The following is a 17,593-nucleotide window of genomic DNA, read 5'->3' on the forward strand; positions in this document are numbered from 1 at the left end:
GGGGTAGGAAGCAGGAGACCAGATACAAGGTATCATTTGGGAGATGAAATACTTCAGGAGTCAGAGAGAGAGAAAGACCTGAAGGTTGATATCACGCCAGACCTGTCCCCTGAAGCTCATATCAAGAGGATAACATCAGCGGTATATGCCAGTTTTTTTTTTTGAGATTGTAGCGAGTAGATTATCCCAATAATATACTCGCTCCAAATATAGGGTTAATATTCCTGTCAACCTTTGGAGATGAATGAGGTGAGGCGTTGCCCGGGCAACACGGTGAGGTGTTGCCCGAGCAATATAAGCAGCAAGAATAGCAAACATTAACTAGTCTACTTTCAAGTGTGGTCTAGAGCAGACACTTGCGAGATACTGTACCGACGCTCAGTGCGCTCAACTCGCACCAAAGTATCACCTGTGTACTTCTGTATATTCGACCAAATATATATATAGTATCTTAAGTGTCTGTGTTTATTTGTCACCATACTTTACGTAACAATAGAACCGTTACATTGGTGACCCAGTGAGTGAAAAAGAACACCTAGTCACAAACTAGATCTTCGCCATGGATTTATCTACCAGGTTTCCAGCATACAACGCAGATGAGCCAGAATTTTGGTTCATGCAGATGGAGGCTATTTTCGACCTTCACGAAATTTCGACTGAGAAAGCCCGATATGCCTGTACCCTGTCAACACTTACCTCGGAGGCTATGCACACTGCCTCCGCTGTCATCACCGCACCATCACCGGACACCAGGATGTACACTGCATTGAAGGCCGCTCTTCTACAGGCAGCAATGAAACGCCGCATTCAACAAAGGGACCAACTCCTCACTGACAAAAGGTTAGTAGACAAAACACCAGCCCAGCTTCTGCGGCATATTCAGTATGTGATGCATACTGCAACTGGCCCAGCCCCCAGCGAGATTGTGAGATCACTGTGGATACAACTCTGTCCAAAACACATTCAACCGGCCCTATTCAGTATGGCTGACGACACCCCATTAGCCCAGCTGGCTACACTGGCAGACCAGCTTCATACGACGTCTGATAACGCTACGCTGTCCCATCCCAGTGTAACACAGCAGACTACAGACACCCAACAACTCGACGTCCTCCAGAACCGGCGTTTCTTCCACCCAGGGAGGACGTACCATGCGAATCCAGTATCAGTCTCTAGGCGACAGCGAGAACGTCGGGGAGAGCTTTGTTCTTACCACCAGAAGTTCGGACACCAAGCCCGCAACTGTAGGGCTCCTTGTTCCTGGTCGGGAAACTACTTCGGCGGGGACTGTTAACGGCCAGTGACCCCGCCATTTCAAACACTACACTGCTCTACATATCTGACGTCATAACCAAACGCCGTTTCCTCGTTGACACAGGTGCAGCAGCTAGTTATTATTATTAACATCTTTATTGACAAAATTAATTACAATTTTGCCTAATCTGAGAATTTTGATAGTCTTATTAAATTGAGGTTAATGCTAGTATTCACTGTCACGCAGGACAGAGGGTCATACATAAGACAATAGGTCTAAACTGTAGGCTGAAGCACATATATATCACGGTTACAATCAATGTTTTAATGTGTGAATATGTGACAACAACTTTCTATTGTGCACTGCCACACAAGGGCAGGGATGGGTTCATAAGTGATGCAGCTTATAGTATAAATAGAAATTGTGTGTTGCCTCCCCCACTGATCAAGTATTTTTCCTTTCATCCCCTGGGAGGGGGAGTTCTGTAGCGAGTAGATTATCCCAATAATATACTCGCTCCAAATATAGGGTTAATATTCCTGTCAACCTTTGGAGATGAATGAGGTGAGGCGTTGCCCGGGCAACACGGTGAGGTGTTGCCCGAGCAATATAAGCAGCAAGAATAGCAAACATTAACTAGTCTACTTTCAAGTGTGGTCTAGAGCAGACACTTGCGAGATACTGTACCGACGCTCAGTGCGCTCAACTCACACCAAAGTATCACCTGTGTACTTCTGTATATTCGACCAAATATATATATAGTATCTTAGTGTCTGTGTTTATTTGTCACCATACTTTACGTAACAATAGAACCGTTACAAGATATATACAAGAGTTGTTATATACATAGGTTATATACATAGAGTTGAATATACAAGGTTGGCTAACATAAGAACGGCATTTAGAAACTTGTGTAAGGAATCTTTCAGAACGTTATATACCACATATGTCAGACCAATCCTGGAGTATGCGGCTCCAGCATGGAGTCCATATCTAGTCAAGCATAAGACTAAACTGGAAAAGGTTCAAAGGTTTGCCACCAGACTAGTACCCGAGCTGAGAGGTATAAGCTACGAGGAGAGACTACGGGAATTGAATCTCACTTCGTTGGAAGACAGAAGAGTTAGGGGGGACATGATCACCACATTCAATATTTTCTCAAGGGAATCGACAGGGTAGATAAAGACGGGCTGTTTAACACAAGGGGCACACGCACTAGGGGACACAGGTGGAAACTGAGTGCCTAAATGAGCCACAGAGATATTAGAAAGAACTTTTTTAGTGTCAGAGTGGTTGACAAATGGAAAGCATTAAGAAGTAATGTGGTGGAGGCTGACTCCATACACAGTTTCAAGTGTAGATATGATAGAGCCCAATAGGCTCAGGAACCTGTACACCTGTTGATTGACTGTTGAGAGACGGGACCAAAGAACCAGAGCTCAACCCCCGCAAGCACAACTAGGTGAGTACAGCAATGAGCATATGCTGCTATCCTATTCTATCTGAAGGATTACTCAGTGTAGATAAAAAAACTAGCTATAAGTTCATCTAATTTTCCTATCTTACACAAAAACAAATCAACTCTGACTAAAAATCAGAAGAGAACATAAAATGTAAGGCCGATCTATAAGCCTCCACTAGCAAAATCTGGGTACTTTTTTAAATTAACAAGCCCAGGTATACATAGCAATGTGTTGCTACCCTACTCTATATGAAGGATTACAGTGTAGATAAAACTACCTATCTATGTACGCTGCTACCTTATTGTATATGAAGGATTACAGTGTAGATAAAACTATCTATCTATGCACGCTGCTACCTTATTGTATATGAAGGATTACAGTGTAGATAAAACTACCTATCTATGCACGCTGCTACCTTATTCTATATGAAGGATTACAGTGTAGATAAAACTACCTATCTATGCACGCTGCTACCTTATTCTATGTGAAGGATTACAGTGTAGATAAAAAAAATAGCCATAAATTCATCTACTATCCCCATCTCACAGGATGGTTAGTCCTACATTTTCCCGTGTCGAAATATTCGCTATCATTTACCTCCTAAAAGCTTCAATTATTATTTACAAATAAATCTATTTGGTGTCTATTAATCTTGTTTAAATTACCAATCAAGTTGTCAATGTAATCAATCAGAGCTTTAATATACTTACTAATCTCTCTCATCTCATTTTTTTTCTTGCAATGTATTTGTTTTCATTTTATTAACTGATAGAATTTACCTACTTAGAATTATCTGTTAGATTAAGGACCTGCCCGAAACGCTGCGCGTACTAAGTGGCTTTACAAGAGTGCAATTACTGTACTATGCTATGTATTCTCACAAACCCAATGTACCTTCTTGTATATAAGTAAATAAATAAATAAATAAATAAAGAAAAGTTGGTGTGGGAGGCTGGTGGTGTTGTTGTTGTGACGTCAGAGTGACGTCACGGTCGCAGCCCACCAATCTGGAGTCAGTTCTCAGCCAGTTGCTGGTGGAGGAGAAGGTGGCCATAAGTGCTCCGCCTCAGTTACATGTGACATACCTACTGCTACTTTACAATTTCATAATGGGTATTTTAATAGCAAAGCTGTGGAGTCTTTTTGGCAACGAAGGCAAGTGTTCCAGTACTATTTCGCTCTAAAGTTCGTGGTTAAATAAAACAAAAACTCTAGCTTAATCTGAGACTGAGGAATATTGGCATATGTTGTACTGGGTCGAGGCTTCACTCTACTAAACAAACTCCTCACCACTTCACTTTCTGGGTAGTTTTGCCGTTTCCTTAGATTTAATGATATTTCCGACTCTAAAATATTTGGCCATATATTTTGCTGCAGTTTCCAAGTGACGGCCTTCAGTAGTTCTTTATAACCCGCTCTGGTATCACCGTTTTTTTTGTCCATTTTAGACCTTAGGGCAGTGGTTTTTAACCTTTGTGTACCCTATTACTCTTGGTGATATCAAGGTAAGCTGAGATTACAACCATTATAATTATGTGGGGCAAAAGGGAAGGAAACACCCTAGTACCAATTTTTTATTTTCAAATTATGAAAGTTACAAAAGTATTCAAATATTTGTCTGAATTTACCTGAAAGCCATAACACATTAATGGCCTCGATGAGGACAGGAAGCTGGAGTCTTGTCAAAAGTTCCCCCCATTTGCTCTGTTGATTTTTTTCCAGATGAATTTTAACATTTAAATTTTGGGATTGAAAAAATCTGTAGGAGCCGTTATGAGGATTCGAATCCTATGCACTGGGTGTTCCTATTTACAGTTTTGGCATTCATGGCTTTGGTGGGTGGGCGGTTCCATGGGTTTATAACCCTGTGGGTAAAAAAAATCTGTTTTCAGTCCTACACTGTGGTTTGTGGAGCTTGTAGCCCGTGCTCTTTGTCTGTGTCACATCTGACCTATTGAATAAATTGTCTGGATCAACATCCTCCAAATTGTTAAGTATTTTAAGTCACAATGAGATGTGCCCTGTCATGCCTAGTTTTCAGTGTTGTTAGCCCCGAGGCCCTTCACTGTTCCTGGTACGAGAGTTCACTTAGTGGAGTGATTTTTGTTGCCTGGTGTTGTACTTTCTTGAGATCAGCTATAGCCTGAAGATGAGGCCTTCATATACTTGGATACAATAATCCAAGTCAGGGTGCACCAGAGATTTATACAATTGAATCATCACCTTCTTTTCCTTAGTCAAAAATATGCTTGATTATTCCTAGGGCTTGGTTAGTATTTTCTTTCTGCTGATCCTATCTGTTGTGCAACTTTTTGTGAATGGTGGATTTTGACTACATTGTCCGTTTCATCATCAATCTGATGCAAAGTAATGTTATTAATTTGGTAGTTGTAATGTGGGGTTATGTCCCACATGTAAGGTCTTGCATTTTTCAACATTAAAAAGCATTTATTAGTCTTCTGATTATTTGTGGAGTTCATGTAGATCTCTCTGTAAGGCTTCAATATCATTTTTATTTCTCACTTTACCATAAATCTTTGTGTATGCAAATTTGATGAAGTACAGTAGTTAGTAATATTCTCATGTCATTGATGTACTGTATATGACAAAAAGGGTGGGCCCCAAAATAGACCCATGTAGTATCCCACTCACCGCATTTCTCCAGTGAGATTCATTCCTATTTAGCATGACCCTTTTTCTTTGTTTTAACCAATGTTTTATCCATTCTAGTATTCTATCATTTATTCAATCTGCCTACAATTTCCTTGCCAGTCTTTCGTGTGGTACCTTATCAAAGGCTTAAACAAAATCTATGTATACTAAATCCATCGGAAGTCCTTCGAGTACAGTGGAACCTCGAGTGACGAGTGGCTCCAGTTATGAGCATTTCAGGTAATGAGCAAGCCACTCGCAGAAAATGTCTCGACTGACGAGCTTTTACTCGATTAAGTGTTCCCTGGTATACATATTGCTATGTATACCAGAGTGTTCCCGCTGGTTCTTGGACACCTCTGACGACAGTTTTGTTGTTTCGCAAGACGAGTTTTCCACGTGACGAGCTCGGTGCCTGAATGGATTAAACGCGTTAATCGAGGCGCCACTGTAGTTGGTTACGGTTTTAAAAAAAGAGCATGTTTGTAAGGCTGGATCTATTTTTAACAAGTTCATGCTGCGTGGATTTTACAAGGTTGGTCGCAGCCAGGATGGTTAATGATACCCTCCTTAGAATTCAATAAATGAGCTTGCAGATGTCTGATGTCAAGCTGATCATAAAATATATATTTTCCTATGAATTAAATAAATATTTAAGTAGGGTATACAGATCTAGTCAGATTTGTAGAGGGTTTTGGGAGTTGTTCTACTCCCTGAGCCTGGCCAGGCTTAACTTGTAATAACTTGGTCCAACAAGCTGTTGCTTGGAGAGGCCCACATGCCCACATATCCATTACAACTCAGTTGGTCTAACAGCCTTTGTAATGTCCAGTTCCAGTTTTGTTCATCTAATTGGTCGTAAACAAACTAATTTGTGGTCACTGCAACAAAACCTTAGACAAAAGCAACAGGAATTTAATATTATATATGTAAGAATAGATTTCACTTGGCTTGTACAGAAGTGAGCAACACAACAGGCCTGAAAGCTGGTCATTTACTCTGGGTATGCAACAATGTCTTACCAACTTGGAATATATTAAAAAAAAAAAACTTGTAGATACCATGACTCATGACCGAAAAATTTCATTCATTGAAAGCCTATCAGTCATCCAGAAAGAGTGGGAAACAAATAATAATAGACCAGGAGCTGAGGCTATAGACAGGGAGAAAACTGAAATAAAAATTCGCAAAGTTGTAAATTCTGATTCAGTATGCCCGGATAAAGATGACAGTAGACTACAAAATGTAACAGACAGCACTGACAGCTCAATAGGTACAGACACTACAACAGTTCCCAATAGAGTCAGGCCAAAAGTAGCGATAAAGTATTTGCAAATTCTATGTAAAGGTCATTTGCAGATATAAATATTCTGGAAATAAAAAGGGATTTCTGTTGCTTGAAAGGGTAGAATGCAGCTACCATCATCCCAGAAAATGTTTAAATATATTTAGAAAAAGAAAGTGCTGATTTGGATGAACATGTAGGTTTTCCCTCGTGACATTTGCAAAACCTCACTCGAGGACAGAAAATGCCATGACCTCGGCTGCCCATACTTTTTTTTGAGATATATACAAGAGTTGTTACATTCTTGTACAGCCACTAGTACGCGTAGCGTTTCGGGCAAGTCCTTAATCCTATGGTCCCTGGAATACGATCCCCTGCCACGAAGAATCGTTTTTTCATCCAAGTACACATTTTACTGTTGCGTTAAACAGAGGCTACAGTTAAGGAATTGCGTCCAGTAAATCCTCCCCGGCCAGGATACGAACCCATAACATAGCGCTCGCGGAACGCCAGGCGAGTGTCTTACCACTACACCACGGAGACTGCGTGGGTCTCGTGGGTTTTACGTGAAAGGCACAGAATGCTACATAAAGAGTGGCAAGCAAAATAATGGCTTTGGAGGAAATTCAAATAATTTTTTATACCAAGATTTCAAAAGGTGGACCTAAGAGAATGTATGGAACTTGTGGTCTAAAGACCTCAAATTCCTGGATGAAAGACCCACTTGCATACCAGAATCACGGATACAGTTACACACCACAAGAGAGCTACAACCATGGCAGGCAGCAGCCCTTCAACAATCAGTACTGGTCAGAACAAATTCGATATATCCATGCATAATGGACCTGCCAAAAGAGTTTCCCAGTCAAACTATCCCAAATAGAGTAATCTCATTCATCTTGGCCAATATACAAGGACTAAAAACAATCTAATGTTTATTATGTTCTAATCACATCATCACCTACACTCAATAAGGACATCACTTGTACTGTACTGTCCTGTCATGAGTACTGCTCAGTACTCGCTTTCCCCTTCAGAGCAGGAGAGACTGCTGAAATAGTGGGAATACAGAGAACATTTACTGGCTTACATAGACGCGATAAAGCACCTAATTTATTGGGATCGTCTCACTGCTCTCCAAATGTATTCATTAGAAATAAGACGAGAGAGAGATTTCAAATAATGTACATGTGGAAAATACTGGAGGGAAAGGTCTCAAATATAGACAGTAAAATAACAACATACTGGAGTGAACAATATAGAAGAAAATGTAGAATAGAATCAGTAAAGAGCAGGGGGTGCCATAGGCACAATCAGAGAACACTGTACAATATAAATATCAGGAGGTCCACGGTTGTTCAACATCCTCTCAGCGAGTATAAGAAATATTGCTAGAACAACCGTGGATATCTTCAAGAGAAAACTAGATGGTTTTTTCAAGAAGTGCTGGACCAACCGGGCTGTGGTGGATATGTGGGTCTGCGGGCCGCTCCAAGCAACAGCATGTTGGACCAAGCTCTCGCAAGTCAAGCCTGGCCTCGAGCCGGGCTTGGGGGAGTAGAAAAACTCCCAGAACCCCATCAAGCAGGTATTAAGTAGGCTTTCAAGTCCATACATACTGCCCATGTGAGACCATTACTTGAGTATGCATGGAACCCACACCCTGTGAAGCATAAACAGATACTTGAAAAAGTTCAGAGGTTTGCAACTAGATTAGTACCAGAATTGATGGGTTTCAGCTCTTCAATTCAGGTTGAGGACAGATTGAGAGAACACACCCTCACAACCTTAGAGGAGAAGAGAGGGAATATGATTATGTACAAGATCTTAGGGGGAATAGATAAAGTGGATAAAGGAAGTCTCTATATTAAAAGAGTTAGGATGAAGGGACTTCGGTGGAAGCTGGACTTGCAAGTGAATCGAAGGGGTGTGAGAAAGTTTGTTCCCTGTACAGATTGTTGGCAAGTGGAATACATTGAAGGAAGAGGTTGTTGAAGCCAATTCCATCCACAAGTTTAAAAAGAAATATGATGAAAACATTAATGTTGAGAGTGGTAAATAGCATGACAGGAATACATGGCTGGAGGCAGGGCAGAATCTCACTCCCACAGTCACTGATAATTAAGCACTCATTCTTGCCCCCCTTTGTATGTCCATGTTTGAAAATGTACTATGTGCAGATAGGAAATGTTTAAATATGTACAGTATAGGCTTCCTGCTTACGTTCATTTCAGTGTTTATACTGTATTCAGAAATGGAAATCTCTGTTTTGTAGGTCATCATTTTCAAAATAAAATTATTATCTAACACTATTATAAAATGGTACAATGTAATATAATCAATCTGGTGCATGAACAATATTTATTTTAATTAAATTGCTTGTGTAATTTTGGTGACTAGATTTTTTATATTTATTTTAAATTTGCCAGAACATAAAATTGTAATGGTTGGATTAGACAATGCTGGGAAAACTACTATCCTCTATCAGCTTCTAATGAATGAAGTCGTCCACACATCTCCAACAATTGGAAGTAATGTGGAAGAAGTTGTGTGGAAAAATCTTCACTTCATTATGTGGGATCTTGGTGGTCAAGAATCACTACGTTCTGCTTGGAATACGTATTACACAAACACAGAGGTAAGGTAGTTTACCAGTGAATATATACTAAATATTTAACTTGTTTCACTGATTTTCCATATATTGATGGATTTTGATTGCATCTATTATATAAAAAGCATAATTATTTGTAGTTGTAATGGTTGGTAATAGTCGATTTAAATGTAATAAATTTGATATTATACTTTATTATGAGAGAGGCTGGTCAAGTACGTAGTTATCTCTCTTCTTCTTTTCTCTTCTTCTTTTCTCTTCTTTTCTCTTTCTTCTTTTCTCTTCTCCTTTTCTCTTCTTCTTTTCTCTTCTCCTTTTCTCTTCTTTTTTCTCTTCTTCTTTTCTCTTCTCCTTTTCTCTTCTCCTTTTCTCTTCTTCTTCTCTCTTCTTCTTCTCTCTTTTTCTTCTATCTTCTTCATCTCTCTCCTTCTCTCTTCTTCTTTTCTTCTTTTTCTCTTCTCTCTATTGTTGTTGTTCTCTTCTTCTCTCTTCTCCTCCTCTCTCTTCTTCTTCTCTCTTCTTCTTCTCTCTTCTTCTTCTCTCTATTGTTCTTTTCTTCTTCTCTTCTTCTTCTCTTCTTTCTTCTTCTTCTCCTCCTCTCTTCTTCTCTTCTTCTTCTTCTTCTTCTCTCTCCAAATCAATCATATTCCTGGAATAACACACACATGCTTATCATTACAGTGTTCAGTCTTTCAATCATACTCACATTGGATGGATCTAATTCATTCTTACAATTTTGCAGTTCGTCATCTTGGTAATAGACTCTACAGATCGTGAGCGTCTCAGCATTACTCGAGAAGAATTGTACAAGATGCTTGCTCATGAAGAACTTTCACGTGCAGCTGTGCTCATATTTGCAAATAAACAGGATATTAAGGGCTCAATGAGTGCGGCAGAGATATCACGTTTGTTAAATTTAACATCTATAAAAAAACATAGATGGCAAATTCAGGGATGTTGTGCACTAACTGGGGAAGGGTGAGTATTATGTTAAGTGTTTGTGCTCTTTTTATTTACAGTACATTACTATAAGAACTCAGTAATCCAAATTCTACTAACCTGATTCTTTGGGTAATCCAAATGAATGTGTTCATTATTTTTTAGTAAATAGCTGGAGTAAGCCAGTAAATGGCAGGAATGCAAGGATAGCCCTAATCTATAGCTCTTCTATATTATGAACTTTTTCCTTTTTAAGAACAAAATCCCTCTGCATCCTTTCAATATTTACCTTCCAGTTTCCTCCACCTCATTTATCTTTTAACCTTTCTGTTAACTAATTTCTTACATACAGCTTACTAAATTTTCTCTGAACTACTAATTATTTACCATTTTCTTAGTCTCCGAACCACTTTCATTAAAATCTATTTACAATTATTATATTTCAGCACTTGGTACATCTTTCTGCAACAACATTTCCCATGAATCTCTCCTGTTCTCAATAGTTTCTAACATTTTCACTGAACCATGTAATATCTTCCAACCCTTTTCACCAGATTATGACCACAATTTACAGAGTTCATCTCATCCCAAATATATACCTGTACTGTACTTATTTGCTATTTACATTTAAAATTTTCTCTAATATTGCTGAATATTTTGCCTAATCTTGATTTTTTATTTAGTCTGTAATTAACTGTTAGTTACATTTGCTACACCACCTCTCACTTACATTTTGCATAGCAATGCATAACGATCCAAAAAGCATTCCTCACAGTGTAAGAAGTCAGTAAAAAGCCTTCTTACAGTTAATATACAAAATTTTAAGTCAGGGAATACACACTGGGTTAAAATATAAAATGGCACATCTTCCAATACAAAAGTTAACTCCCAGTGAACTACACACAACTATTTTGAATTGAGGGATTCAAACAAACCAGCTAAGTGTGTGTGCACTACATTTATTTAAAAACACACGAGAGGGCAACACACAGAGCAGGTTAACTCTGTCACTCACCAACTGACAGTTTTCTTTGTCACTGAGAGAAAACTGAGATAAACACCTCTCTATGGAGGTGGATGCCTCATGAATGCATCCCAACACACCTTCGACCAGACTCAAGTCCTCCGAGTCTCGCCCTCCACCAGACTGGTGGAGGGTGAGGTGAGGCTCACAGAAGCACAGATAAGCTAGGTGAGGTGAGGCTCACAAAAGCACAGATAAGCTACTTTACAAATTGATATTTTCTCCCATACACAACTTGGTACTGTACTTGCAAATATTGGCAATTTAACAGTTATACATTAACATAAAAATAAAACATATCAACATTTTATAAATGAAATACATTGAAAGTAATAAAAGTCATTAGTAATAGTAGTAGTAGTAGTGATATATAACCCTCAAATAAATGACAAGACCCAGATAGGTGTATGATACAGAAATAACTAAATTGTACATGATACCAGGAGGCATGGTAGGGTGTGCAAAATTACCACGTAAAAAAAATCAGAAGTGTAATAGGTATCCTGAGAGAAAGGTAAACCAGGGCAATTATTACCATGGCATAGAAAGGACAGCCTCTGTCGCATGTTGGAATTGATCCCGACTTCTAATCATGGTAAAAGTCGGTGATGAAAAGATAGATTGGTAGAACAAAGAACTGCAAGGGGCATAAACACGAAGAGCTGAACTATTGGATGTGGCAACAAGAAACTTTTTAAGTCAACATGTCAGGTGTTAGGATTGAGGGTGAATTGTAATAGTAAATATTACTTAGGTTTTGGTATTAAGATAGTCTTGTTTTCATTTACCTTGTATTTTATTGTATGTTGATGCTTGTTGTTGATTCCAATGAGCATGGCTTTTTGTTGGAGAATGAACTTGCAGTCAAGACACAGTTTCCCCTTCTACTCAATACATAACATGAGCAAACTCACAAGAATGGGAGGTTATGACGAGTCGGCTTGACTTGACCTGCTCCCTCCCCGCTCAGCTCGTTGTCGCCGTGTGGGGGCTTAGTGGGCGGCTGCCGGAGTGTGATGCTCCTTGGGACAGTCCTCTGTCCTTTTCTAGCCTTGTGCTCCTGCTGCTGTCCTCTCCAATTCTGCTGGGCATCTTTTCCTTTTCCTTCTGTTTCGTTTTTCTCCCCCCTCTTCTATTTGCTTGCCGTTTCCTGCCGACCTTTTGCTCGTTCTGGTTCTTCCCTTGGACTTCTTCTATTTTGACGCCCGGGTGCTTGAGGAGGCATACTCTTACACCCGTAGAACTGCAGTACCCGACGTCGAGAACGAGGGGAACCTTTTATTGTCAATCCCCATTTCGTCACTGAACCCGATCTCAACGGACTGTCGGTTTCTTAAGGTGGCGTTTGTGGGGCGTATACTCACGACGCACCCCTAGGAGGCCCCGGCAAGATCGGCGATAGCTTCTTGTTGGGTGTCCTGCCTCTAATTGTGGCTCCGTGGTGGGTGTGGGGGCACATTCGTGAGTGAATTCTTCTTTTCGTCATGATGATAAACCCTGTTTCGGCTGCTTTTGGTTTACCTTCTCAGGCTCGTGGGGTGGGCGACCAAGCCCCCGGGTCGGTCCGTATTGGAAGACCGGGCTCTGTAGCCTCCGCTGCATTGGGCCCTGACCTTGCTCCTCCTTTGGCCTCTCTGACTCCTTCCCCTGGCTCCCCTCCCTCCTCTGTGGTTGGGTCGAGCCCCAAGCCCCCAGTGGTGACTACCTCGTCCCCTGGCGCGGCTCCTTCTCTAGTTGTAACTACTGCGCCTTTTAACCCCTCTCTGGGGGTTCTCACCGCCGTCCTCGTCACGGCCGCCCTAGCTCGATTCCTTCCAGTTCTGCTACCTATCAAGCCTTGTTTGGTCCCGCTTCGTGGGCCAAATATTTTGATCTCCTCCCTCTTGATTCTGCGCCTTCTGACGATTTCTCCCTCCATCGCCATCTCGTTGATTTCGTGGATGCCTCCATTACTTTCAACCCCACTCGTCTCGGTACACGTGTCGTTGCTGCTCCTTCTCAGGATGCTGCTTCCCGCTTGGCTGCCTTATCCTGCCTTGGCGAGACCCCTGTTCGGGTCTCGAAGAACGCTCAGTTGAATGCCAGTGTTGGCACTATTTTGCTCCCGCCCCATGTTGCGACCGGTGTTCGGGACCTGCGCGACTGCCACGACGATATTCAACATATCCTTGCTGCCCAGGGCCATTCTATTCTCCAGGTGGACACGTTTACTCATCCCCCTCGTGGTAGTCGTCGTCAACCCCTCCGGGTTGTGAAGATTACCTTTGATGGTAGGACCCTTCCACCCTCTGTCATTCTTGCTGGTGCCAGGTGCTCTGTCCAGGAGTACATTCCTTCTCCTCGGCTCTAACAAGTGCTGGAGGTTTGGGCATGGTGCCCTCCGCTGCTCCGGGACTGTCTCTCTCTGTCCTTTGTGTGGTGGCGAAGGTCACTCTAAGTCGGAGTGCACTTCTCCCCAGGCTCGTTGCCTCAACTGCGGTGAGGCCCATCCTACCTTCTCCCATGCGTGTGTCCATTACAAGCTTGAGGCAGCCGTCCTCAACTTGAAGCACCGGGAGCGTTTATCTTTTCCTGAGGCGAGACGCCAGGTTCGCCGGCTCCCACCTTATGCTAATATCTCTTATGCTCGCATGTTGCGCTCTTCCTCTCCTCGTCCTTCCCGCCTTCCTCAGACTCACAACCGTTTCCGGGCCTTGGACCCTGATGCGCCCACTGCCCCCTCCTTTGTTCCTTTGGGTTCTCTCCCGAAGGATCCTCCTCCTGGTCCTCTGTCTGGGGTTCCCCTTCCTTCTACCCGGTCTGTCGTGTCTCCTGTGTCTTCTTCCTCGTCCCCCTCCGATCCTCCTTCCCATCCTCTTCCTCCATCTATCGGCTCTCCCCACCGCCTGTCGGTGCGGGCAGATGTCCATCGCTCTCCTAACGGCCGTCGTGTGTGCTCTCGTTCGGCTTCTCCTGTTGAGACACTGGAATCCGTTGCCCGGTACGTAGTTGCTGGGACACCGGTCTCTTTAAGTCAGAAGCGTAAGCCTGGCTCCTCTCCTTCCTCTTCCCCGGCGGGTAAGAAGGCTTCGCTTTCTTCCTCAGCTCCTACTTCTGGCTCTGTTGCTCCTTCCCCTCCCGTTTCAGTGGATTGCGCCCCCTGTTCCTGCTATGGAGGTTTCTTTAGCCCCTGCTTCCCTTTCGGTTGCTGCTCTTGCTGGGGTGCGCTCCCCTCTTTCTACTCCCCCTCTTCCTACTGCTGTCCTTGACTGCTCCTCTCCGTTGTCTCCTCCTCTTCCTCCTCCTCCTCCTCCTCCTCCTCCGGACCCCGCCCGCCCTCCTCTGATCTGTTCTCCCGTTTCCTTCCCTCCATCTTTGCTCAGTTTACCCATGCCCCCTAACCCTGACTTTGCTGACCCTGATCCCGACCCTGATATTCTTTAACGTGCTCTGTTGCTCTTTCGCCTTTGTTTCTTCCTTGTTCTCTGTTTTTGTCCTTTCTCTTCTCGTCGTTGTCCATTCTTCAATGGAACGTTCGAGGTTATTACGCCAATTTCCTCGAACTCCAACTTCTGATTTCGCGGTTTTCGCCCCTTTGTGTCTGTCTCCAGGAGCCAATGCTTGGTGCTCGTCCTACACAGTTTGCTTGGTGCTCGGTACACAGTTTGTTCCATTTATCTCCCCCCGAGTGTCCCGCTCTCTCTTCCTGATTTGAAACACCTCCTAGACTCCTTGCCGGAGCCTGTGCTCCTGCTGGGTGACTTCAATTGTCGTCATTCTCTTTGGGGTGACGTTCTGACGAATACCCGGGGTCGCCTCCTTGAGCCGTTTCTCCTCTCTTCTACCCTGTCTCTTCTGAATTCTGGTGAGCCCACTCATTTGGACTCTCGGACTCGCACCCTTTCTTGTCTTGATCTTTCTCTCTGCTCTTCTTCTCTTTACTTAGATTTCACGTGGCAGGTTCTTGATGACCTCCATGGAAGTGATCATTTCCCCATCCTTGTTTCCTTTTTCCCTTTTCGCCCTTCCCTCTCTTTCCCTAGGTGGCAGTTTGCTAAGGCAGACTGGACCCTATTTACCCTCAGTGCTGCTCTCTCTGACCTCTCCCTTCTGCCTCTCTCTTGCGCTCTCCTCCTTTTTCATGACACTGTCTTCAACGCTGCCCTCCGCTCTATTCCTCGCTCTTCCTCTCGGGGTCCACGGAAGTGCGTTCCCTGGTGGAATGCGGACTGTGCTCGGGCTGTCCGCTGTAAGCGTGCAGCCTGGAAGAGGCACCGCCTGTAGGCAGACGACCGATTCTTTCTTTCTTTCGGAAAGCGAGTGCGGTGGCCCGTAGGGCCATCCGTACGGCTAAACGTGAATGTTGGGCATCTTATGTCTCAACAATTACGTCCGAAACCCCTCTGGCACAGATCTGGAAGCGTATCCGCAAGATAGCGGGTAAGTTCGTTCCCGATGTTTCACCGGTCCTTCACCTCCATGATACTCTTGTGGCGGACCCGTTGCAGGTCGCTTCCGAACTGGGTTCCCACTTTTCTTCTGTTAGCTCTGGTCTTCATCTTCCCCAATCTTTCCTTCTTCGTAAACCTGTCCTTGAGTCTCGTTCCTTTAGATTTCTGCACTCATCTTCAGCTTCCCTATAATGATCCCTTCTCTCTCTCTGAACTTCGTTCTGCCCTGGCCCTCTGCGGTTCTACTGGCGGCGGGCTCCGATGGTATTCATTATGAGATGCTTCGCCATCTCCCTCCGAGCACGTCTCAGTATTTACTGAGTCTGTATAATCGGATCTGGGAGTCGTCGTCAGTCCCTGAGGACTGGCTCGATGCCGTTGTCCTCCCTGTTCGCAAACCGGGGTCTCTGGGTACTTCCCCTAAGGACTTTCGCCCTATTGCTCTCACAAGTTGTGTCTGCAAACTCTTTGAACGTATGGTTAACGTTCGTCTGATGTGGTTCCTGGAACACCATCACCTCCTCTCCCCTTCTCAATTTGGTTTCCGCAAGTGCCGCAGCACGACAGATGTTCTGGTGAACTTAGAGGTCTATATTCGTACTGCTTTTGCTGCGAAGACCTCCATTGTTGACGTCCTTTTTGACCTGGAAAAGGCTTACGACACCACTTGGCGTTATCATATCCTATCTCAACTTCATTCTTTTGGCCTTCGTGGTCATCTCCCTCTCTTTCTCCGCAGCTTCCTCTCTCGTCGTTCCTTTCGGGTGCGCCTTGGTACCGCTCTCTCTCCCTCTTTTCAGCAATACGAAGGTGTGCCCTAGGGTAGTGTTCTGAGCACTACTCTTTTTTCTGGTTGCCCTCAATGGTCTTCTTTCCTCTCTTCCTTCTGGTGTCTTCTCCGCTCTCTATGTCGATGATCTTGCCCTTTGTTGTCAGGGTGATGATTCGCCTCTCCTTCAACGCCGGCTTCAACTTGCAATTGATGCCGTGTCGTCTTGGGCCACAGATCATGGCTTCAAGTTCTCTACTTCTAAGACTTGTGCCATGACTTTTACGCGGAAACGGGTTGTTCTTCGTCCCTCTTTGTCACTTTATGGTCATCCCATTGAATACAAAGATTCCGCGAAGCTTTTGGGGTTATTCCTTGACATTCGTTTGTCTTGGTCTCCCCATATCTCTTACCTCCGTGTTGAGTGCTCTAAGGCCCTTACCCTCCTTCGGGTCTTGTCCCATACTTCTTGGGGGGCAGATAGGCGCACTCTCCTTGCTTTACATTCCTCTCTCGTCCTGTCTAAGCTCGATTATGGTTGCCCTGCTTACTCGTCTGCTTCTCCTTCTACTCTTCGCCGTCTTGATGCTTTGCCCCATACTGGGTTGCGCCTCAGTTCTGGTGCCTTTCGTTCGACTCCCATCCTTAGCTTGTATGTTGACACTGGCTTCCTGTCTCTCCAGGACCGCCGTGATCGCTACTGTCTTCGCTATCTTGCGCGGTCCTTGCAACATCCTTCCTCTCGCCTCTGTCGTGCTTTAACTTTTACCCCTCCTGCGGTTCCTGTTCCTCTTCACCACCTCCCTCTTTCTGTCCGGTTATCTCGCCTGCAGGATTCTCTTTCCGTTCGTATTTCTGATGTTTCTCCTCGTGTTGTTCCTTCTTTGCCCCCGTGGAGGGTCCCTCTTCCGCGGTTTTGTACATCCTTGACCCGTATCACTAAAGCTTTTACCTCTCCTACGGTTCTAAAATGCCTTTTCCTCGAGCACTTTTCTTCTCACTCCCGCTCCGTTTCTGTCTTCACCGATGGGTCTAAGTCAGCGGACGGTGTTGGCTACTCTGTTGTTTTTCCTGATCGCACTTATATGTGTCGCTTACCTCCGGAGACTAGCATCTTTACAGCGGAACTTTATGCTATTCTCTATGCTCTTCGTCTCCTGCTTTC

At 43.6% G+C, this 17,593-nt stretch overlaps 1 protein-coding gene across 1 annotated transcript in view; it reads left to right on the forward strand.

The window, feature by feature from the left end:
* Window positions 1-3,731: 3,731 nt before the first annotated feature.
* Window positions 3,732-17,593, forward strand: part of Arl5 (ADP-ribosylation factor-like 5) — a 31,972-nt gene continuing 18,110 nt past the window's right edge. The window contains exons 1-3 of the mRNA XM_045729668.2: window positions 3,732-3,873; window positions 9,085-9,293; window positions 10,009-10,244. Of these exons, the coding sequence (XP_045585624.1) occupies window positions 3,828-3,873; window positions 9,085-9,293; window positions 10,009-10,244 (491 nt within the window). The 5' untranslated portion in view covers window positions 3,732-3,827. The remainder of the gene's footprint in view (window positions 3,874-9,084; window positions 9,294-10,008; window positions 10,245-17,593) is intronic.

The sequence above is a fragment of the Procambarus clarkii genome, chromosome 94, assembly GCF_040958095.1.
Source record: "Procambarus clarkii isolate CNS0578487 chromosome 94, FALCON_Pclarkii_2.0, whole genome shotgun sequence".
Lineage (NCBI taxonomy): Eukaryota > Metazoa > Arthropoda > Malacostraca > Decapoda > Cambaridae > Procambarus > Procambarus clarkii.